The sequence below is a fragment of the Hevea brasiliensis genome, chromosome 5 (assembly GCF_030052815.1).
Source record: "Hevea brasiliensis isolate MT/VB/25A 57/8 chromosome 5, ASM3005281v1, whole genome shotgun sequence".
NCBI lineage: Eukaryota > Viridiplantae > Streptophyta > Magnoliopsida > Malpighiales > Euphorbiaceae > Hevea > Hevea brasiliensis.
The window spans coordinates 7,840,201-7,864,838 of NC_079497.1; the positions used below are offsets into that span (position 1 = coordinate 7,840,201).

Consider the following 24,638-nt stretch of genomic DNA (forward strand, 5'->3'; position numbering starts at 1 on the left):
TTTTCAACTTCATACTTATGATATTTGCTTAGATTTACATTGAATTTAAAATTTTCATTCTGCCATGCCAACTTAAAAATTTTATAGCAATGATGTGAATCACAGGAGGAAATTATTCAAATTTTATTTGGCGGTAGAGTCAGACAACACGACATACATGAAACCCAACAATGGTGTCAATTCATTACAATTGCATTGCTATGCCAACAAAACAATGGAAACAAAAGGTAAAGTCCTCCATGCCAATATTTCCTGTCGAGAATTGTAAGGAAAAACCGTGCTATTTCTCAAACCTGTCAGACCGGGTGCTGAATGACACTGACATATATATTGGTCGATTATGAAGCATTTGAGTCCATAAGAAATTTAAAGTTGCTCCATCAAGTATATACTATCTAAGACTGCAAATCCAGCCACAACTCCACCTTCATTTGATGATGACACCTTTGTCCGCATCAAGTGTCCACACTGGTCATTTATAATAACTTTGTCCTTGTTCCTGCTTGTTGCAATACAAGAATGTCAATGAAAATTTTGTTGAAAGTATGGCATTGGTCATTTATATGATATTTTTAACCACCCCTTTAGTAACTGACCAGCATTTCATTAGATATGCATCTTAATGAACATCTTTTCGTGCATAATTTATGTACCTTAAGTAAGCGCCGTATACTCCAAGTTCTGATACTGCATGATCTTTATGAGAAATGCCATTAAGCACCAAAAATGTGGGGGAAACAGTTGGAAAAATTCGTTGCATGAGGATGTAAGCAGCATCCTCTTCAGTTCCTTCCCTCTGCAATCTTAGAAGGTTTTCCTTCACATCGTCACCATAGATATTGTTCCCTGAAAATAAATATGGCTCCTTGTTAGCATACACCAAGACCACAAAATAACCATCATGGCAAGGAAAATATCCACATGAATTTCAAAAATAAGGGACCTCCGCCTTCTCTTTGGGGCTTCATCACAAACAGCTCAGGTCTCTCAATGGCTCTTTTGACAATATCTGTGTCATCCAAACTCCACAAGCCAGCAAAGCATTTAAGCAACTTGGTGATGTCCTCCTTATCCTCAAGAAATCTGTAAGAAACTACACATATTAGGCCTCATAATCCTTTAATTTGGCTCATTTCAAAGGATCGATACCAAACCCACAATAATTTGGGTCCCATACCAAGTTCTCATCATGAAAATTTCATTACCTCTCAAGCACATTAGGCTTCGCAAGCTCTTGTTGAATCTTCTTTGTGCCTGCCAAATGATAAGATATGGATGGACACTTGATGGCTAATGACTGCTCCATAAGTAGCCTAGCTCTCCATTCCTACAAACAAACCAAGAATGAGGAAATTGAAGACCACAAATGGAGATTACATTCAGAGCATAGAAGCATCAAAACAATAGAGAAACTGAGAACAATATTTTAAACTCTTGCAACCTGCATTAATTGCAAATGACCAGGAAATAAGCAATTAAATGATGTCAGGAAGTAAAAATTAACTAGAAAAATCTGAAACAAGTCAGTGAACTCAAGGACACTGTCCAATCCATTTAGTTATGTTTCATTACATTTTCCCTGACCTCAAAGGTTATGTCCCCCTACCCACCAAATAAGTTGTGGCGCACAATAAAAAAGATTCAATTTTTGGGGCAAAAAAGAAAGAAATGAGATTGTAAGGCATAGTAAAATGAAGGAATAGGAATAAACACATACTGCTTCTGAAGGATAATCAGTTGGTGCATACCCAGATCTAAAATAAACCACTGCAATTTCTTGGCCACCTCTGCAAGTTTATGTCTTTCATTTACAAAAATCAAAAAAAGGACAAAGTAATACCACAAAATTAAAGAGGATATATTTCCAAACCAGAAATAACATACACAAGGAGTGTTCCATCTGGTAAAAGTTCCCCTTCTTCATCAATTTCTGCCAATGTTTTCCGAATAGCTGTTACATTATGTGTGTTATAAAGCTAAGGAAAAAAAATTGAGAGGAGTGTGGGAAAAGCTTCTGACTAAAATAAGTATCTGGAAGGAGATTTCTGAAAAGTGATTTTTGAGAAGTTCATGTTTCAACAACCAAATCATTCAGGAATTGGTAAAAATATCATCAGCTTTCTAAACTTACAATGCATGAAAAAACTTGTCTTTATGACTATCTATTACACCTCAGAAACTATACCAGTCTTGCAATGAAAGCATAATTGTTACACGAAAAGGATATTTTTCCTTCAATGCAGCACAAAGCCAATGTTGATCATACATGTTGTGCTCCTCAGGCTGAACAACAACCATAACTACAGCCCTGCACAAGTGTATCAAGAATTATCAACCTACATGAACACAGTAAGAGCGGCAAGAAAAATAAATGAAGGAGGAGTAATCAGACCTAACCTAGGGTTATTATACTCGGTCCAAGCTTTCGCCAGAGCCTCCGCAAACCGATTAACAGTATTGTTGCTTGGTATTCTTTTGGAATCTAATCCAAGCCATTCTCCATAATGCTTAAGCAAGTTCCTGCAGGAATGAACAGCTAGGGTTATAATTCTCTTTTGCTCAATTTTTGAGATCTTTGTATCAGAATATATATATATATATATTGTCACTCCAAGTGTTTGAGATTGAGCACCCAAACGTTTCAGGCATTTGATATCAAATACATGGAACAAAATTACAAGCTAAGTCACATGGACACTTTTAAAATCTGCAACTAATAATGTTATTCTAAATTGGTAAATGCTACACTGTGACTCTATTAAGAGTTGGATTAATCTTACAACAGTAAACTTTGTAAGTTGTAACCAAATAAAAGGAGGTACAAAATTAGCATGCCTAACTCTGCTTCAACGGCAATGCTTACTTCAACATGTGAACTATGTAGCCATTCATAATAGAAACTAACCCAGTAATACAATGACCATTGAAACTTGAAACAACATTTAAATTATCCTTAATAAATAAGATATCATATGCAAATTTTAGTGAGACAGATATGACTAAGAAGACAGCATAAGAATATAAAATTGATACAAGTTTCTTAACCTGTGAAGCTCACTGACGAGACAACTGAGGCCAGGAAATGAAGAGGAAATTGTATTTAGCTCTATCTGGAGGAGTAATTTAGTTTGTTCATCAAGCATGTAATCAGAGCGATGTAAACCCAATCGTATTTCCTGTATTATTGTGTAAAATCATTAGCATTTTTCCAGCTAAATGAAAATCAGCAAGCTCCCTTCACAACAAACTATTGCCTAAATGAACCAAATATAATATAATGCATAAAATGGGACCCAAATTCCCCAGTTGAGATGTAATTACCTCTATTTTGTTCATTTCCAGCATCTTGGAATGAATATCTAAAAGTCTTGATGTAAAAACATCTACTTTCTTTGTCCTGCAGTGTCAAATAGTAGAGATATCAATTTCACAACTATCCAATCCAAATTTATCGAGAGAATATAGAGAATGAGCATAAAATGGCAAACAGATCCAGAAGAGAAGAAGCTGGACAAAGCAAAGGAAACAACAATGAATAGAAAAGGAATCTTTGAAACTGATCTACAGCTCCACTTAAGCTGGAGCTAAAATGTGTCATGGTTATTATGAGACTGATGTGCTAGAAGAAGAAGAAGAAGAAGAAGAAGAAGAAGAAGAAGAAGAAGAAGAAAGTAAAGCTAAGGACAGGTAAAAGAGCAACTGAAGGTCCTATCAGTTTCAATTAGATCTTTATAGCTTTCACCATGCACAACTTTTTCAACAACCTAACACTCAATTGAACATAAAGAATATTGTAGCATATTTATACATCTTTCAATAATGGTTCCCGCTCTGACATAAGCATTTATCAAAAAGGATGATTGTGTTAATGATAACGAACACAAAATTCCTATAGTCGGTACAAACTATAGGCAAATAACAAATGGTGATACTGTACTGAAGCAACATGTAGCAGTCCACAATCCGAGAAATGATGTCCTAGAAGGTTGAATTACTGGGGCATATTTCAGTGAAACTTGCTAATGAAATATGTGGCGTCCAGGATGAAAAGTACCTGGATAACGATTCCTGCAGAAATTTTCCATCCAAACTCACACGATCAATAAGTTCGTTGAATATGGGCGCAACCTCACATGCTAACTTAAAGTGATTTTCTGGGAATTTCACGGGCACCAAGGCAAATGGGGCATGTACCATCCCCACACCAGGTACTTTTCCTGATCTCTACGAAGCAAATAACCACATTATTCCTATCTTATATTACATATATCGCGTTGAAGCAAAGAATAAAAGAAATTTAGATGAAAGAAAAGTAAAATTTTTTGTTTTAATTAACAATAGTGAGGAAAACAAAATGAAAGTAATTATGCTTCTCTTCCATCGTTACCATTAGCAATTATGAAGAATACAATCTAGCTTTAAGAACATCGAACCACAACAGCCAATCAAGTAATCAGACTACAACGAAAAAAACCCGACCAAGAATCATCTCTCAATAACATCGTTAACTCCATTAGGTTGCTAAAATGGCGAAGAAAAAGAAAAGCAAATTATCTTTGTAGAATATGGCATTCATTTCCTAAACGAATAAAGAACCACTTTAGTCATTTTATGATCATACTGAATTAATTACGATTTATAGAGAATTGAAAACAAAATAGAATCTTTATGCACAAACCTCAACACTTTTATCACCAACAAGAAGACCATGGAGAGAGCTCCAGACAAGAGCATCATAAACCATCTTTTGAACCAATTCTTCGTTGATGTCATGAAAATCAATAACGGGTTTTGAAGCACTTCCTTCTTGGGTCTCCATCAACCTTACTATCGCACACCTCAAAGGCACAATCTTTGCAGATGAACAAGGAGAATTAGTAGAATAATGGTGTTGGAAAGTTAAATTGTTAAATTGGTTTTTGGAGGCGGGGATGGAATGGAAGTAGCCTTTCGAGTTTGGTTTAGATGTGTGACGAAAAAGATAGCACATAAGTGATGTCAGTAAAGGCAAGGGGAAAGGCGTAGAAAACAGAGGAATCAGGAATGAGCACCTATTTTGGCCTTTCTCCGGGTGGCCTCAAAGAGATTATAAAGATTCCATTGCGGTCCAATATACAGAGAAGAATTATGACCTGGTCCAATAGTGGGAGTGGGAGCCTTAGTTTATGAGAGTGTCAGTGTTCTTTATCTCATACAATCTCCTTTCCTTGGCCAGTGGTTGTATCTGGTAAGGTTTTGGCCCTTCGTGCATTTAGTGAGGAATCACAAAAAGATAATTTCAAAAGTAAAATAAAATAAAACATTAAATTGTTTAGATTAGAATAATTGTATAGTCTGCAATCTCTATAAAACCTGTAAATTATTTATTAGTATTTATTAATTAACAATTAACTTATTTGAACATTGAAGGAAAGTGTAAGGGTATATATGAACTTTACTCCATTAAGAAGGAATAATAATAAATACTAATTACTAATGAATTAAATGATTATTAATAATAATAATAATTATTATTCTTTGAAATTTAAGTATAATCTGGTGACTATAACTTCAGCAGAGATAGAACACCAAATATCAACAAGAAGCTTAGCTTGTTACATGAAACAACAGTTTACTGCATAGGACCTCAAATTGACCCTGTACTTCATACATCACGAGCACGATTGACGAAGGAATTTGATTTTTCACCTGAAAAAGAGCCCACCTTGAGAATTGATTTCAATGGTTTAGGCTCATCTTCTTCTTGCTCAAATGAAGTCAATCTTTCTTTTGATTTCTTCTTTTTTATCTTCTTCTTACTTGTTTCTATCTCCTCAACCCTATCATTCATGCTAACAACTTTCTTTGGAGGTTTTGCTTCAAGTGAAGGTAATGGTGCTTCCTCTTCTGGTCTCTTTCCTGGACTAACATAGGAATTGATTTTCTCTTCTTTGATTTTAGCTTCATTATCTTCAACTTCTGGGAGCTCCTTGCCATCTTGCTTGAGACCGTTGCTAGGAGAGCTAAGTGGAACAAAGGGGTCTGAACTATATGTCTTATGGGCTTGATCTACACTTTCACATGGTGTTTCTTCTTGAATCCTGTGGTTTGCCATTTGATCACTCTCTAAGGCAGCTCTACTCTTTGCTTTGGCTAAATTTTTATGCACAGGATGCCCTAATGTGACAGTCTTAAGGGCCTGCGCTGTTAGAATTTTCACAATGAAGTTGTAGAGCCTGTTGCAAATGCTAAGGGTTTGAAACTGGTGCTCTCTTTGATCCATTTATTGGACTCTCTAAAACTGGAATGTAATTTCAGAAGTTGATATACATGGATAGAATGGGGATGGAAGATTTTTATAATAGTGGGTTTATTTGGATGCTTTTCTTGAAAGTAGAGGCACATTAGAAACAAGATGAAAATGATTCTTTTCTTTTCTTGAAAAAATATTTATAAACCCAAAAGAAAAGTCACTGTCAATTCTGTTTCTGCTTAAAGCAAAAGAAGCCTGGAGTGTAGCCTATGAGAATAACAAAAGTTTGAGTGTACATTTCAACAATTGAAAATCAAGAAAACCATAGAACGCGGTTTTAACTTCTCTAGCAACAATAATAATTTTAAAAAAAAAAAGAACCATTTTTAAGTTTGGTACTTTGATTATTTTTTTAAATGAATGCTTCATGCCTACTGGGTAACCATTCTTATCAAATTCAATTGATAAAGGAGTAGCTTAGCTAAAAGAATTAATGAATGAAAAAATTATAATGTGTTTGACCTTCAGAGAGTTGCAGAGCTATCATCGGCTGCTCCAGTTGGTGAACCGGGTACAAATGGAACAAATCCCCGCCCACTGAACACCGGCCTCATGAATCTGTCATTGAATTTTCTCCACAAGTAGTGAACAGTTATTGTGGGGTGTGATATTAGCAACCTTAAGCTACTTGCCTTAGGGGCTATCTGATTGTTGCCCTGCTCACTTGGTTCACCACTTTCAATGAAAAGTTGCCTGAAGTCTTCCAGACTTGGAATATCAGTTGCTTCTAAAACCATTGGTTTTCTGTTTCTTAATAGCACTGCTTCAATAAGAGGTTTTGTAACAGAGCCACAGACCTGTTCCGCAAACAGAAATGTCATATGTGCTTGTACAATGTTGCAGTAATAACCAAGATGGATGCAATTCAAATAGAATTCTTAAAATTATATGATTCAATGAAATGTTGAGTTTATGCCTAAAACATTACTTGTTAAATCTGATTATAAGGTCGTATGTGCCATTGATGAAGTGCAGAGCTCCTATAACTACAACTTAGTGGAGAAAAAGAAACCTAGATTTAAAGAGAGAATAATCTTATGCTATGTTAATAGAAAATTTGATTGCATTACATTGCATTATAGTTGCCAAACATAGCCCAAGGGTTTGATGCATGACAAATAAATTTTCTGTTAGGGCATTCAGATAAACAGAACTTACAATGGTACTGAAGAGAACAACTATAATGGTACAGGTGATCATTAGTGCAGAATCTGAGGAACTGCTGATCTTCTGAGTGTTTGAAAACTGTAATTGCAGATCACACAATCAAATGTCAATCTGAGAATCAAACACCATGAAGTAGAAGTTCAATTATTATGGCATATCTGGTTACAAGAAAGAGCAGTAGTAACTGCACATCTCATTAGTCCTGCCCACCACATAAAAAACTAAGATTTCAAACAGTTAGCACCCTTTTTCTTTTTTAGAAGTAGAACCATAAGACAATAGCTAGTTTTTGGATGCCCGTAATTATTAAACTCAATTTTGTTACTCTCTTCCTTTTGGACACAATTTATAATGTTTGTTAAAGGGAACAAGATGCTGCTCTTCCAACTAACACTAATGCAAAGAATGTTGAACTGATAATAACCGAAGTTCCTGCACTGAATTATGAATGTGAAACGAGTTAGATATGACAAGTGATGTTGTAATGCAAAATCTCCAGAGACATAAATTATCATGGATTATGAACTATTTGCCTGTATGTATACGTGGCAATATGCCTCACATTTCAGTTAAATATCATGGCCATTACTGAGGTTTAGTTAACCATGCTGTGAATCACTTAGCTTATTGGAAATAAGAACAGGTGCCAGAAAACATCCAAGCCAGAAATGTATAATTAACAGGTAGAAGATTACCTTGCATTGCTCCCTTTCCATTTGTCAATGTTGAAGGCATCCAGGCCAACATACACAAAAATAAAAGTTTCTGCAATAAATGACATTGTTGCAAATGCATGCCTGAAATTATTAGCCAGCATGAGGATTAACTAAAATCATTTACCAGGTCTGGAAGAAACTTAAAAGAAAAGCAAATATGAATATATATATATATATATAAAATCTTCCACCTATATCAAAACTAGATTAAGTTCATTAACTGATGGAATCCAGTTTTCTTTGAAGAGTGAAAGAGTGAAGAAGTCTCTATGGGGCAACAAAATCAAAAATAAGCTTTCAGTAACATTGTGCCATGTGTAGTGTGACATTACAATGCCACAGAAGAAAACTGTCAAAAGCCCACTGAGATTGCAAAGCTGCGAGGGGGGAGAAAAGTCCCATTTCACCCAATGATGCCATTAGAGTGGAATTATGATGCAAAGAAACTATGTTTCTAAATTTTGAAGTGAAACGCATTTGCTAGAATGATTCTGCAGGAAGATTTGATAGCCATGTATGTACCGCTTCCAATCAAAGTCAATACAAAATTTAAAAAGCTGCAGTAGGTGAGATATGATTTAAGAGATTACTGATATTCCTATGCTACGGAGTGGAAAGGAAGGAAAATTAGGAGGCATCATTTTTCAATCCTGCACTTTTTTTTCTTAAAAATTTTCTAGGAAGGATTTGAGATTGTATGGTTTGGTACCTCAGCCAACAGGCATGATAAATAAGCCATAAGCATCACAAGTGCAACTTCACAAATAGTGGAATGCCTGTCGATGAGACAACAAAATTTCAAGATTCAAAATACAGACTAACATGAATACAACTAAAAGTTGAAAAAAGTTAGATTATGGCCCTCTCCAAAGTTGAATTTGTATCTTAATTATTCAAGCTTTGAGTAATACAATGACTCCTTATTTGCAACAGGTCAATTTTCAGATGTGAATAGCTACATGTCATAGCCACGTTTTCTGCTAAATTAGAGGCATCACAAGCCAAAGTTGAAGTTCAAATGAAAATGAAAAAACTGCCACTGATTCAAATAATTGTATCTGAAACAGACATTCTTGTTGCTCCATTCATTTTGCTTTCATTTTTGTATGAAAGTTCCAACTTATTTTATCTGAACTTCATTTTACCGATGTGTGAATAATGACATTACCCTAGATGTAGACATCTCAATGAAAAATGCTGTTGAAAACAGAAAAATGAGCAAATAAGAAGAGTTCATGCAAACATTAAATGCTTAAAGAAAGAAGTGAAAAGCATCCCTTTTTACCTTCCAAAGTAAAGTTTTTTTTATGACAAAAGCACTTAACAGACCCACCTGAAACATTGAAATAGGGAAAGTTAGACACAACCCACAAACAGTATCTCTCAACTCTAGGAAGCCAAACAAAACACAAGCCAAGTAGGTACTTCCGATAAATCTGAAGCAAAGCAACAGAACTTTAGTTTTAAGAAACACAGAGGTATTCCTTTCTAACATAACATATTTGTCAGAAATGCTCTTTATAATCCATTTTAATGAAAACAAGGTAATAAAAATAGAATGACTTTGTAACTTACTACAACAACCAGAGCAGTGGTGGTGAAGAAGAGATAAAGTTGCCAAGCAACTTTAAGGTTATTGTGGCACCAATGTTGTTGAAGTTCAGTGATTGGACTGCGTTGTAATAAAGCACAATGGAAGTAGCATCATTTACTACTCCCTCACCAAACACTATGCTGTAAAGAAAGGGTGTTTCATCTTGACTCAGAACCTTTACCACAAGGAAAAGATCAAGTATTAATATCTTTAATTAATTATTCCATATCCATTGTTATACTACGATTTAACTTTATTAAGTGTACCTGCAACGTGCAAACTGAATCAGTCGCTGACAATATGGCACCAATAGCTGAACATATAGGAAATTTAAAATTAAGGTCTAAGAATCAATCAAGGCTAATAAATGAAGAATAAATTCACCAATAGTTACAAATCACCTAGGAAATCTTGCAGAGTAAGAGTGGTTGGACCAATTCTCTCAAAAAGCAGAAAAGCACCTATAGGATTATCCGACGGTTAGGCTTTCTTTCACAGGATACGAGATATTAAAAAAAAAAAATGAACATATTAATGTTTTCAAATAAGCTGGTCATCAATATAAAGTCTGAAAATGATGAATCAGACTAGTAAAAAGGACAATAATATAAACGGATCTCACCTAGTGATATGAGGCAGAATGAAATTACTGTGCCAAGTATTCCAAACAACAAAATTGTAGTGAAATTCTTGAAGAACTGCTTTTTCTTGACCTGGAATCTGGAACCAAAATTTGGAAAATAAGAAACAGTAAATCAAGGCCACACTAGCCTTGGATTGATAGTACTAAGTACAATAAACCATAGAAAGAAAAGAAAGAAGTCCAAAATTTTCTCTGGGACAACATATCAAGCATATCAAAGCAAACCTGTTCTCACAAATGTCGAGTTCAAGAATTCAAATTCAAGGAGAAACGGTAATTGAAATCTATATTTCTTTTTACATGCGAATAATTTCACTATTCAACTTATATATGAGCAAACTCCAAATCAAGAAAAAATAATTTTAGCAACAAAAAACCTCAAATTCCAGAACTAAAATTCCAACCTCAACCAACTTTGAAGCAACCGATCAAAGTTCAAATTTGAGGCAGAAAGAGATCATACCCGGCATTGAAAATGATAGGAGGAAGCAAATACAGGAAGAACAAATCCTCACTGAACACCAATAACCGCGAATTCTTCCCTCTGTCAATAAGCAAAACGACGGCACCAGCACACAAGCCCTGTACAAAGCCAAGTAAACATATATAGAATCAATCAAACAACCAACAAGAAGAAAACCAATCAAGAAAGCTAAACCACCAGGAAGAAATTCACATACCAAAAGAAGGGCAGCGATAGACTCATTAGCCCAGCGATTCTCTTCAAGGAGGTGACCTATTACGATACAAGCACAGAGGAGAGCATACAAGACGCGGAGAGCTATTACAGTGCTGGTTTAAAGAATAGATGATGAATCTTGAATTGGCATTGTTTCATGAGAGGCCATTTTGGGAGATGTTTGGCTAGATTTGGCATTCAGAAACGTGGGTTTGGTGGACTAAGAACTCAAAATTTGGATTTAAACTGGAGTTAACACTGACTTGCACTTCATGTGAATGATCTGTTTCCTCTTTTTAATTAGTCTTAAATGGAGGGAAGACTGGCAGTTACATTGGGCTTTGTTTCCCTACAAGCCCTCATACGTAAAAGATTATTGTAATTTTAATAAATTAATTATTTTTATATAAGCTACATAAATATAAATACACTGTTTATAATCGATATAAAAATTTAAAAAATAAAAAAAAGTGAGTTTACTGGGTGTTATATTGATATGTAAAATTACCTAAAGTAATGAAAATTTATTATTTAATTTTTTTATTTTTATATAATTAATTATTTAATTTTATTTTTTAAAAAAATATATCAATCATTATATTTTTATTTTATGTATTTTTTTAAATTTTTCAATAATTCTAGTTATCATTTTAAATTATAATATATAAAACAAAAATATATAAATTAATAAATATATTTTTTTAAAATAAGAACATCAATAATTAATTTCATTAACACCAAAATAATTTATTTATGTTATTTTAAATAAAATAAAAGAGATAAAATAGGCCCTACAGAAAGAAATGAAGGGATAGATTTATTTAGAAAGGCTCAATGGGCTTGACAGTGAACTGGACCCGATTTCAGACCCAGATGGGCTTTGAAATTGGGCTACAATAAATTCAAAATCTCACTACATAAATAATTCGTTGATGTGCATAAATAATTAAAAATAAATTAATGTGTAGTTAATATATTTACTTCTACTTAAATATTAAATATAAATAGTGATATCAAATTGAATCTTAGTTTCATAATTTCCATAAAATTATAATTAAATATTATTTATTTTATAGCAAAATTAAAAGAGCAAATATTCGAATATGACACTGATCAAGTCAGTAATATACTTTTAGTCTGATCATTATTTATTTATTTAACTCAAATTAAACTTAAAACTTAATATTTTATGGTAAATGATGTACTAGGATAACAATGCAGTTTATATATTTTAGGGTCTAAAAATAGAGATCAATAAATATAATAAATAAAATTTATTTATTTTTTTGGTTTTTTAATCTGACTTAATCATTAGCAAATGTAGAAAAAAAATTTTCAGGATTATATAAAAAAAAAATTGTGATTAAGAATTTTTTTTTAATAAGAAAAGTATTAATTGACTTACCATTTATGAAAAATGCATCTATCACCATTAAAATAGAGAAGTTTAATAATTAAATCTATAAAAGATCAATTTAAATAAATAATATATAAAAATAATTAAAAAAAAAGTCAACGAACCCTCATTTTCAATGGTAAACTCACTGCTGTACTTGATAAAGGGATAATTTTTTTAGTCATATAGTAGTTTTACCGAAGATTTTATTAAATTGATTTTAGTATATGCTAGTGGAAAAAAAAATAAAAATATAATAACTAAAATATACTGCTTCTTCCTCTTAAGTCCCTCTTAAATCCACTGAAACCTTGATTTCCATCAATGTTGCGTCTCAACTTCCTCTCATATTGACAAACAATAATTATCCATCCTGGCGAGCACAATTTTATACTCTTCTTATGGGGTATGACCTCATTGGCTACATTGATGGTTCTTATCCTTGTCCAGCAGAAACTATCACAGAAGATACCAAAGCGCTTCCCAATCCTGCTTATTCTTTATGGGTTCGGCAAGATTGCTTATTATATCATGCAATCTTGGCTTCTGTTTCCGAGTCAATAGTTACTCTTATTACTACTGCATCAAGTGCTAAGCAAGCGTGGGACAAACTTGCTACACTTTTTGCTAATAAGTCTAGATCGAGAGTTATGTCTTTTAAAGAAAAATTGGCAATCTCTCGTGGGACTATACCTCTTCTGGACTATCTTTGGAACATCAAAGCTATAGTTGATGAACTTGCACTTATAGATACTCGATTGTCAGATGATGATATTACTGTTCATGTCTTAAATGGGGTTGGAAGTGAATTTAAAGAAATTGCTGCAGCCTTTAGAGCTCGTGAGTCTCCTATTAGCTTTGAAGAACTTTATGACAAGCTTGTAGAATTTGATGACTATTTGAAATGCATGTCCAACCGTGATGACTCTCTTGTTGTTTTTGCTCATTATGCTCGCAAAGCTGACTCAAAGAGTCCAGGATTTTATTCCAATAGACATTAGCAGTTTGCTGGTTCACATTTCTCTAATTCTAGCAGATTTGAAAGAAGCTAGGATGTCGGTAGACAACATCGTCCTCGTCCAAATTCTTTGGGCCGGTCTCATCAAGGAATACAGTGTCAACTTTGTGATGCCTTTGGCCATTCTGCCAAGAATTGCGTTCGTCAACCCAATAACATCACACCATCAGTTGCTCATATATCTAGTATTTCATCTCAATCACCTTCTACTTGGCTTCTTGATTCTGGGGCCAGCCATCATGTGACTTCTAATGTAACTCATCTTTCCAAGCCTACTGAGTATGACAGTATTGAAGAGATTTTAATTGGTGATGGTTTAGGTTTGGAGATCACTCATATTAGTAACATTTCTCATGACCAAAAATCCAATTCTTATTTATTATCTGATACTTTATGTGTGCCGTCCATGAAACTTTGTGCCACTAATCAAACTTCAATTGAATTCTTTCCTTCTCATTTTGTTGTGAAGGATCTAAGCACGGGGCAGCATCTTCTTCAGGGCAAAAAGTTTAATGAAGTTTATGAGCGGCCTAATTCTTCTAGTGATTCTTCACCAATTGCATTCACTGCTGGCTCCTCTGCTAGCAATTGGCATAGTAGATTGGGTCACCCCTCTTCCCTCATCTTACAGCGAGTAGCTCGTGATTTTTCCTCATCTATTTCTGTCAAAGATTTTCAATCTTGTTGTGATTCTTGTTTATGTAATAAAAGTCATCGTCTTCCATTTTCTAAGTCCACTTTAACGAGTACTTCTCCTTTACAAATTGTCTTTTCTGATGTACGGGGACCTACTTCTGTTACTTCTTGTGATAATTTCAAATACTATGTGATTTTTATGGATCATTTTTCACGGTACACTTGGTTCTATCCTTTGTCTAAGAAATCTGATGTCCCTATTATTTTTCCTAAGTTTAAAACGGTAGTAGAGAATTTGTTTCAAAAACCAATTCTCAACTTGTATATTGACAATGAAGACGAATTTGTCAAACTTAAACCATTTCTTACTGATCATGGCACAAGTCATTTGCTGTCACCACCCCATACTCCGCAACACAATGGAATTTCTGAGCGGAAACATCATCATTTGGTTGAAACTAGTCTCACATTACTCCATCACTCCTCACTTCCCTTGAAGTTTTGGTTTTGCGCATTCAAAATAGCAACTTATCTCATAAATAGAATGCCAACACCAGTTCTTAATTTTGCATCTCCATTCCAGAAATTATTTGCTTGAGATCCTAACTATCACAAGGGTTTTTGGATGTCTTTGCTATCCTTGGATTCATCCATATACAAAAAATAAGATGCAACCTAAGTTTAAACCCTGTGTGTTTTTAGGCTATTCTTCTAAACAAAGTGCTTATCTTTGTCTTGATGTAGAAACTGGCTCTGTTTACTCTTCTCGCCATGTCACCTTTGTTGAAAATCAGTTCCCTTATCAACGTCAGCTTCCCTCCTTGCTTCGTGTTACATCATCATCTCAAGAATCTTGGGTGCAATCTTCCATTCCCCCTTTTTATCATGTTCCAATTGCTCATGGAAATAGTCGGCAGAGTTTACAATTTTCTGGAGTTTATATTGTTTATTGCATTGCATTCTACATCGGCTTATATTGTTTATCTTTGTGGTACACCGATGGCTTGGCATTCTAAAAGGCAGAAAACCATTACTCGCTCGTTTACCGAAGCTGAATATAGGGCTATTGCCTTACTGTTGCTGAACTTATTTGGGTTCAATCTCTTTTGTAAGAGCTTGGTGTTAATATTAAAGAACCCCCGACAGTTTATTGTGATAATATTGGGACTACATACTTATGTGCCAATCCTGTATTTCATTCAAGAATGAAACATCTTTCCTTAGATTATCATTTTATCCGGGAAAAAGTCCAACAGCAATCTCTTTATATTCGTCACATTAGTAGCAAAGATCAACCTGCTGATGTTTTGATAAAACCAATTTCTAAAGCGGTTCTCTTTTCTCATAGGTTCAAGATTGGTGTCATAGATGGTTCCACCATCTTGTGAGGGCGTGTAAGAGATAATATTTAGTTGTTGTAATTATGTTATATTATTTTGTATATTTTTATCACTTATCCTTCCTGTAACAACTTTCTGTTGTGGACCTTATCTCTATCCTTGTATTACTCTATTTATATTCAGTACATCAATAGAAACTAATTAAGCTTCACAAAAATATTATGAGATTCTTCATTTTTTTTTTCAACATCTTTACATTAACACTTTGTTTGGATAGGTAGAAAAGAGAGGGAAAGGAAAATAAAAAAAAGAAAAATAAATTTGAAATGACATTTTTTCTTTATTTAGATAGAAGAAGAAAAATAAAGATAAAGAGAAAATTTTATCATATTTTTTTTAGTTATTATCTTTCCAATTTGAAAAAAAAAATCACTTTAAAAAATAACTTTTCCTTTCTCTTTTTTTTTTCATCTTATATTTTCTATTTATCTAAGTAAAAATAAAATAAAATAAAATAAAATAAAAAATAAAAAAAAAATTTCTTTCTTTTATTTTCCTTCCTCCTCTCAAAAGGCCTCAAAAAGGCAACCTGTCAGCTGTTCTTGTGCCCTGCCAGCTGTTCTTCTGCCCTCCCGTGAGAACGATTTGTTGCTTGTGTGCCAACTGCTCAACATTTGCTTCTGTGCCAACTGCTCAACATTTCACTTACAGGAACAGAAAGAGTGTTCGGGGACCGCTGGGGAAATTTATCCCTGAATCAACTTGCTGCTCATGAGGTGGCTGATGATAATGCCCTGGTTGCCTTGGTCCATCTTGATACCATGGAGATTACGCTTTCAAGTTGCAGCTCCTTTTGAAATCTAGTTGTGACTTGCTGCTTAATATATTTAGCTACTGAAAAATCATTAATCTGTCAATTGAAATTTAAAAGGTGCAGAAGGACGAAAAGGACAAAAAAGCCCCATAAATGGCAAAAAGAAAGAGCACAACAAAGGGGCCATTGTAAATAGGGGTGAGCAATCGGTTCAAACCGAATTGAATAGAATCGAATTGAATTAAATTATAAAAATTGAACCGTCAATTTTAGAAATCAAATCAATTGAAATTAGTAAAAAATCGAATTGAATCGAATCATTTTATTTTGGTTCGGTTTGATTTTTGATTGATTTTTTAATTTAGACTTGATTTTTAAGTTATTTGGTCTAATTTTAATTTTGGTTTGAACCTAATAACCATTAATCAATGAAATTAAACAATTAACATATATAAAATTAAATATAATTCATAAATTTTTCATAAAAATAAAATAATTTAAAAATCGATTCGATTCGATTTGATTATATAAATTACTATTCAATTCGATTTGATTTAATTGATTTTTTTCTCTTTAAAATTAAATCGAATCAAAATAATCAAAATTTTTATAAATTAAAATCGAATCAAATTAATTAAATTTTAAAATTAAATTAATTAAATTAAATTAATTCGATTCAGTTTAATTTTTTAATTTGAAACGGAATTCTGCTCCGCCCTATTTGTAAATGCATTTGGCCCTGAGCAAGAGGAATCGTGCAAAATGACCTGACAAAATGGCCCCCACAATGCAACAAAAAGAGGAAAAGGCCAAAAAACTCCAGCTCATATAGATGGCGACGTTAATTTTTAAGGCTAAAAAAAGTGTAGAGCAAAAGGGTAAAATTGTAAAAAAAAAAATCCTGTTTTCGATGAGAATGTTTATGTGAACAGTAAATTATATATAATTTTTTAATTTTATTTTATTAATAATAAATGTAATAATTAATATTTAATTATTTTGTAAATACTTATAAATCATATAATAATTTGCGGAAATCTAAATCTCTTAATTAGAAGCATAAACAGGATGCATGTGTTGGATCACATCAACATGTACTTTTTAACTTCTTTTTATGTATGATCTATGACCTGTAGCATTACAAGTCTCGTATATATGTCCCTTTCTCAACTTCTTTTTCTTTTTAATTTAATTAGCTCAGATAATTTATTTTTATCATGAATTTTTTTTTTTAAAAAAAAAAACATAGAGAGCACTCAAGTATCCCTTGCCAGGTTTTTTTTTTTTTTTCCTTAATATTTGCTGTTTCAAATTAAATATATTGGGTGATCTTTTGATCAGAGTTTAGTTGAATAATATTTACTAAGTTTTTTTTTGTGAGTTTAATAAAAAATATAAAAATGATGAAATTAGCTAATCAATCCATATAAATTAAAATTTTGCTTTTTGATAAATATGATTAACTCTATCATCCCAATTCAGAAAGAATCATTAATTGTTGAATAGATGTCACAACAAAACGAAGGTTACTCTTTAGAATATCACTATCATTTATCAAGGCTACCAAACATCGGCTTAGAATTATCGTTAGAATTAATGTTAAAAAATTATTTTTTAAATATATTAGTCAAGGATAATATTTTTTCTTAAAAAAATTAACCCTTTAATTTCAATGCCAAACGCCAAACTATCACCAGTGTCAAAACACTTTTCAGTATTAGAATTTAGAAACAAAATACCACCACACGAATATATGGCCATTATCTGATAAACTTGGCTTGCATTATCAGCACTGTCAAAGATTATAGCATCATTTTTTGGTGTCTCTTTAATGTCTAAACTTTAAAGAAAGATTTTTTTGTCGTTTTTGCCTGGTGTATTTATTTATGGGTGCACTTAGCGGGGGCAAGACACCCAGCACAGGCTAGCTTCATCATATATGGAAGGCCCTAAAGGAGTGAGGAAAGGTGCTTGGACTTCTGAAGAAGATAACCTTCTCAGGAACTGGGTTGAAAGACATGGAGAAGGCAGATGGCATCTAGTTCCTTCCAGGGCAGGTAATATTTATACATATAATGGAGATTTTCTTGCTGACATTTCAAATGGTACAATAGCAAAGAGGCGCTTTTAAAAAAAAAAAAATATTTGCTCAAAGTTACTGAAATGTTTCTTGTATTTGCAGGGTTGAACAGATGCAGGAAAAGCTGTAGATTGAGGTGGTTGAACTATCTTAAACCAAATATCAATAGAGGGGAATTCGCGGAGGATGAAGTTGATTTGATGATCAAACTACACAAGCTCCTTGGTAACAGGTAAGATAATAAGTGCATTCCTTTAAGAACAAACTGTCAAATCTCTCTCTTTTCACCACATTCTGCATGAAAGTAATCAGTTTGCAGCTCTTTCTGAAAGCTTTATATCACCTTAATTTTTGATGCTTCATCCTTTGGTAGCTATTGCGTTTTCTTATCTGCCAAATCTTGGGATTTTCTTGTAAGGTTTTGTTGGTTTAAATTTCAGCATCGAGAGTTGTTGAGGTTCTTTTTGGTTCAGGTTTCACCACACATCCTATGTTTTGGGTCTACGTAGATCTGATCTATACAAGAAAAAGAATCCTTTTGTTTTTGGATCCTAAAGACCCTCCTTGTAGACCTGCCCATGGTCCGGTTTGAAACCAAACCAAATTAGAATTGAAAAATTATCTTTTTATAAAAATTTTACAAGATGAATAGTAAAATTATATTAAATCATAATTTTATTTTATATAAACATAGAAAGCAAGATAAACTCAATGTATATATAAACACAGAATTGAATTAAATAAATAAAAAAAGAATATAATCCACAATTATATGAAAAAATCTCCCAACTTTTAACAATAAGTAATACTTCGCTCTTGAAAGATGAAAACTTGATGTTAAATGGAGCTAGTAGTAAATATCATTCGATGCAAAAAACCCCATAACAACACAATTATTTTATAAACATTAATTTCATTACATGTAAATAATGTGGGTCTTTTATGAATTATTAGTGCATACTTTTTCAAGATTGAAATTGGTATTGCAAGCAATTTAGTCCTGTACAACACATATGGAATTAGAATTTCTTTGTAAAGAGAATATTAAAACAATGTTTTCTCAAAAAAAAAAAAAAATGATGATACTCACAGGGTTTCACTGCTTCTTGTGCCCAGATGGTCATTAATTTCTGGAAGACTACCAGGAAGAACAGCGAATGATATAAAGAATTTCTGGAACACCCGCATGCGCAAGAATATCACTTATTGCGAGGAAGATGCGAAACCGAAAACACCAAACGCAAAAAAGACCAACATAATAAGGCCTCAACCTTGGAAATTCAAAAATATGTCATCAACTACTGTAAATAATGCGCAAATGAAGTTGTTGCCGGAACCACATGGATCAAACACACATCAAAATGTAAGAATGGTGCATGGTGGTGGTGTGGCGCCGGCTGACAATAGTCTTTGCGAGCACTCTATGGCTTTTCCACTTCCAAGATCGTATAATGAAGACGTGTGTGAAAAAATTTTAGACAAGAAAGAAATCAACCAATTCAATGGCAGTGCCACAAAGCCTTTTGCAGAAGAAAACGCAACAGGGACTGATGCAGTGGATACTTTCTTTGAAGAAGGCCAAATGACCAAGGGAATGAACGATTTCTATGAAGAAGACTGGTGGATTGAATTTTCCTCGCATATAGACCTTTGGAAACTACTGAATGAAGAACAAGAAACCTCGATCGATGAGATGTTTTAAGCTTTACACCACCAAGGTTAAATCATCGAGCTTCTCCGCTTTGGCACTGCATATGGTGTCCCCAACAACTGGTTTCATGGACTTTAGTCAGTGTGGCAAAAAATAAAATGTCTGCGTGATGTAAACTGTATTGATTTTCCTTGATTTTTGTATTTCTTGCTAGGCTTTTTCACTTGGTATTCATCATGTTGGTAAGGTATATTTACCACAAGCGCTTAATCTGCTCTTGGCGCTTAAGGGTATTAATTTGATTAAGGGTAATGGAGGTTGATTAAAGTGTGCCATTGGCGCCATTTGAAGATTCATGGCTAAGAGAGTTTTTATCGAACAAGCTGCTATCATCTCTAATCCCTAATGTATCATACAACTCTCTCCGTTTTCTTTCATTTTCAACATCCATTACCCTTAATCAATACTATAAGATTCACCCACTATAACAAAAAATCTTGGACGGTATTGGTATGTTTATTAGAGTGGAAGAAGATTGATACTTTTCGTTTGGGAATAATTTTCGTTCTACCCTAAACCATGGATGAAGGAAATATATTTTTTTTCTTAGAGATAAAAATATGATTTGGATGGAAAAATATGAAAAAGACTATGATTGGTTCAATTTTTGGAAGGGTTAGACATAATTGGTTAAATTTTTAGTGGAATATTATTAGTTAAGAGATTGATTAAAAGTTTGGTGCAATGTGATTAGTTGAAATTTTGGTGCAATCTGATTGGTTAAAACATTGGTGAAAGCCGATTGATCAAAAGAAAGGAATGTAATGATTGGTTGGATTTTGGAGGAAAAAGATTTTAGAGGAAAAATAAATAAATTTGGAACCTAAATGGTTTAAGGGCAAAAAGGACATTTTATCTCATTTGTGTAATTTTTGTAAACATTTTTTTTGTACACCTAGTCAAGTCTTAAAATTATTTAATATACAATTTACATCAATTAAAATTCATTTAATTTACCTTAAAAATTATAATTTTAATAATAAATACACATTATATTCTCTAGAGTATTAAATAAAATTTAATGGTGTATATTTACATCTATTAAAAAGATAATTATTATTCCATTAAATAAAATTTAATGATTTATATTTACACTCCATTTGCCATCTGTCAATAGACTAGTTTTTTGAGATCTCATAGCGGTTATGAAGTGTGTGAGTGTGAGTTACATAGAAACAAGGATTTCGTTAAAAATGCTATAATTTTAACGATAATCTATTTTCATCATTAATCCGTATATATGTGTATCTTCAAGAAAATAAATTATTTGAATTTTGTACCTGATGTTATTTTAGGTAAAATTATAATTAAGCTTTTGAGATATAGTAAAATTTATAAATTAGTCTCTAATTTATTTTTAATAATCTTCTAATTCTCTAATTTAAATTTGTTAAAAAATTAGTCCTGTTGTTAATGTTTTTTATTTTAAAAATTAGCCCTTAAATTTTTATTTTATTAATAAAATAATCTTTATATTATTGTTAATTATTTTTCTCCTTTCACCCATAGATAAAATAATCTTTATATTATTGTTAATTCTTTTTCTCCTTTCACCCATATGATAAAAAGCTCTAATAAGTAGATTTTCTACCTCCAACAAGAAGATAAATGAATATTTAAAGAGGACACTTGAAGTAAATGATCTTTTTTTTCTTACAAGAAAGAAATTTTGTCTTGAAGTAAATGATTAAGCTGGCATTGGCAAAGGTGATCATTCATCAGCAGTTGAGTTTGGCGGGTATGAAAAAAAATGCACTGAGAAAGGCTGCCAAAAATTATATTTAATTGTTTTTCCTATAAACAAATAAGGTAAGAAGCGAAAAAGTTTCTTTCCCTTTCTGGATATTGATAATCATTGCCATCGCAATAGTGCAAAATGATGAGGGTCCAATGATCTTGCCTGGCTTTTTTGGTGAATTTTTGATTGATTAGTTATCTCTTTGTATGAAGTGCAGATCTCCAAAATTAAATCGGATCACAGTAACTCGACATCTGAGGCCGAACATTTTTGGCTTCTTCAGCGTATAATTTGTTAATTTATATGTGGTTAGCATCAAGACAACACGATGGCTTATGTTTGATAGTGAAAACTCACCAAGGCAATCATGTATATTTGATGGAGAAGTAATGATTTGAAAGAATATCACTGTCACTGTCACATTATGGCCAGCTCGTCTGTGCTCTACTTTATGTGTGCATGATTCATCAGTGGACCAGTGCATTAAATCAGTATACTTCATAATTTCTCTTTTAATTAATTGATATTGGCTACTTTTTGTGCTTTTGCTTTCAGTTTCACATCTTACTCGGATGAAATATCCTTATTTGGCAGGAGGGTTCATATCACATCTGTATGTATAAAAGATTTAGATACCTAAATTACATAATAAGATTGATCGGTAAATTTATCATAATATTATTATTAAAGATTTGAGGGGTCTTTTATTATAGGAATTTGTAAAAAAATACACTAATAAACTTGACACATATTTATATATTTTCAATAATTTTCTCTTCAAATGTGAATTTTTTCTACATTGAGCTTACTTGGTCTACGCTCCTTTGAACAAAAGCCTTTTTTTCTTAATTCAAGTATTACGGTGTCATCAAAAACCCCAATTACTACATCAAATTCACTCGAGCATGCACCTCTAAGAACCATGCCAGAGCCATCACGCGTTCTGCCGTCACGTATACCTAGAGTTCCCACTCTATTAATATGCTCTTCTCCAAAAGAGTGCCCTCCTGTTCCATTGGGCCTACCAAGAGTCACCTGACTTTTTCATCCATGTATCAGAACATCACGAGAATCACTGACTATCATTTTCATACTCGTCACTTGCTAAGGGCTCTGATACCACTTGTTAGAGATTTTGAGAGTTCAAAGTGCTTAGGGAGAATCCTTCTTTGTTAGACCTTGTGAAATAACACGCTAATGAGCTTGACACCACATTCAACCCAATACCTTAAAACAATGAATTTATAGGTTCTTCCTACTCATATGTTTCTCATCCATCTCATCTTTTTCCTATATGAAAATTTCACACTTGTATATTCCCAACAATTATATTACCATCAATTTAACAACCTGTTAGATATCAAACCACAAATTTAAGGTTTGAAATGGGTTTGTATATATGAAAGTATATATTAATCTGGGGTCGCCATCAGGAAAATCAATGCTGAAAATCATGCATGCATGGCTGCCTTCTTACTATGTGCCACAAAAAGGAGTGGACTCGACGCTAGACAAATCTTGACTAGGGCTGCACTAGATTTCCTGGCTATTGTCTTTTACCAACGGACATGATAGTCCCTGGAACACCTCATCATCAAGCACTGAAATGACGGTCCAAGTTCCTTTTCCACGACGAGAGTTCTACGAACTTCCAACCCTGGAATAAAGGGTGGTGGAGAGTGGTCTTCAAAGTCAATTGAGGGAAATGCTGGAGACTCAATAGCTGAATCACTAGACCTTGATAATGGTGTTTTGCATTCTAAATATGATTTTCAAGTTGATAATGGTATTCTACTGGCTCTTGGAAACTCACTTTCTCCAGTATGACATGATATCCAGAGGACAGCTGCCTTACCTTTCATAACTTCTCTATTGTCGAAAATGTTTGGTTCACTATTGGCGACGGTGATTCGGTATTGTACTGGCATGAAAGTGGATCAATGATGCAGCACTTAAATTCTCTTTTGCTAGACTGTTTAATTTATTCTCTCGTACGAATGGAAGGATTAATGAATATGGGTCCTGGATTGACAATCGCTGGGAATGAAATTTCTCTTGGAGGCGTAACTTATTTGAATGGGAGCTTATCCTTCTTTCCGCAACACTAAAATCCATCCAACATTGTTGAAATAAATCTTAAAAAAATTTAATAATTTTATAAAATATATTAAATTTTATTTTATTTAAAATAAAAAATATAAATTTTATTAATATTATCACAAAAAATTTATATTTTATATTTAATTAAGTATTTATATGAACAGAGTAATGAATACCTAATATGTAAAAGTCGAATTCGATTTGAACTAGTCATTAGTATTATTTTTCAAATTCGAACTCATCTCAAATCCGATTACATATTACTTAAATTTACCTTTACCTTATTAGGATCCAGTCGAATCGAGTACTTGCAAAAATTCGACCGTTGCCATCTCCACTTGTAGCTGCTATTTGTCTTCTTGTTCTTTTGCAGGATTTGCTACTGTTCTTGGCTTGCTTTTGCTCTTATTTAGGATAAATTTTGACAGTTGTCTCTAAACTTATCTAATTGTAACATTACAGTCTCTTAACTTAAAAATATAATATAAAACCCCATCAACTTTCAAATTTTACACGGTAAAATCGCTCTAATTTCAATTACCAGTTTTTCAGTTAGACGCTGATCTGGACAGTTCCAGCATAGAACTTAGTAGTATTTCTCTTTTCTCTCTCAAACCATGTATAAATTGAATCATTACTCTCTATAGACAGAATAAATTTTCATGTGTAAATAGAATATTTTTATACTTTGTATAAGAGAGGAGAGAAATATTG

General features: G+C 33.0%; 2 protein-coding genes and 1 pseudogene across 3 annotated transcripts; 1 reads left to right on the forward strand and 2 right to left on the reverse strand.

Annotated features, from left to right (window-relative positions):
- Nucleotides 1-101: 101 nt before the first annotated feature.
- LOC110667477 (glutathione synthetase, chloroplastic) lies at nucleotides 102-5,199 on the reverse strand. Its single transcript, XM_058146813.1, has 12 exons — nucleotides 4,679-5,199; nucleotides 4,055-4,224; nucleotides 3,322-3,397; nucleotides 3,046-3,176; nucleotides 2,398-2,520; nucleotides 2,227-2,308; nucleotides 1,885-1,964; nucleotides 1,718-1,787; nucleotides 1,206-1,327; nucleotides 944-1,083; nucleotides 654-846; nucleotides 102-499 (listed from the first exon to the last, which is right to left on the reverse strand). The coding sequence occupies exons 1-12, from the start codon at nucleotides 4,988-4,990 to the stop codon at nucleotides 367-369; spliced, it is 1,632 nt and encodes a 543-aa protein (XP_058002796.1). The 5' UTR covers nucleotides 4,991-5,199; the 3' UTR covers nucleotides 102-366.
- Nucleotides 5,200-5,488: 289 nt separating this feature from the next.
- On the reverse strand, nucleotides 5,489-11,371 carry LOC110667470 (sodium/hydrogen exchanger 1-like; annotated as a pseudogene).
- A 6,803-nt stretch (nucleotides 11,372-18,174) lies between these two features.
- Nucleotides 18,175-20,382, forward strand: LOC110667474 (transcription factor MYB113). 2 transcript variants are annotated; one of them, XM_058146812.1, is made up of 3 exons: nucleotides 18,175-18,352; nucleotides 18,478-18,607; nucleotides 19,468-20,382. In XM_058146812.1, the coding sequence occupies exons 1-3, from the start codon at nucleotides 18,235-18,237 to the stop codon at nucleotides 20,075-20,077; spliced, it is 858 nt and encodes a 285-aa protein (XP_058002795.1). In that variant the 5' UTR covers nucleotides 18,175-18,234; the 3' UTR covers nucleotides 20,078-20,382. The 2 variants fall into 2 exon arrangements, with proteins under 2 accessions (XP_058002795.1, XP_021684018.1); XM_021828326.2 differs by having other exon boundaries at nucleotides 18,180-18,352; nucleotides 19,492-20,382.
- Nucleotides 20,383-24,638: the final 4,256 nt, after the last annotated feature.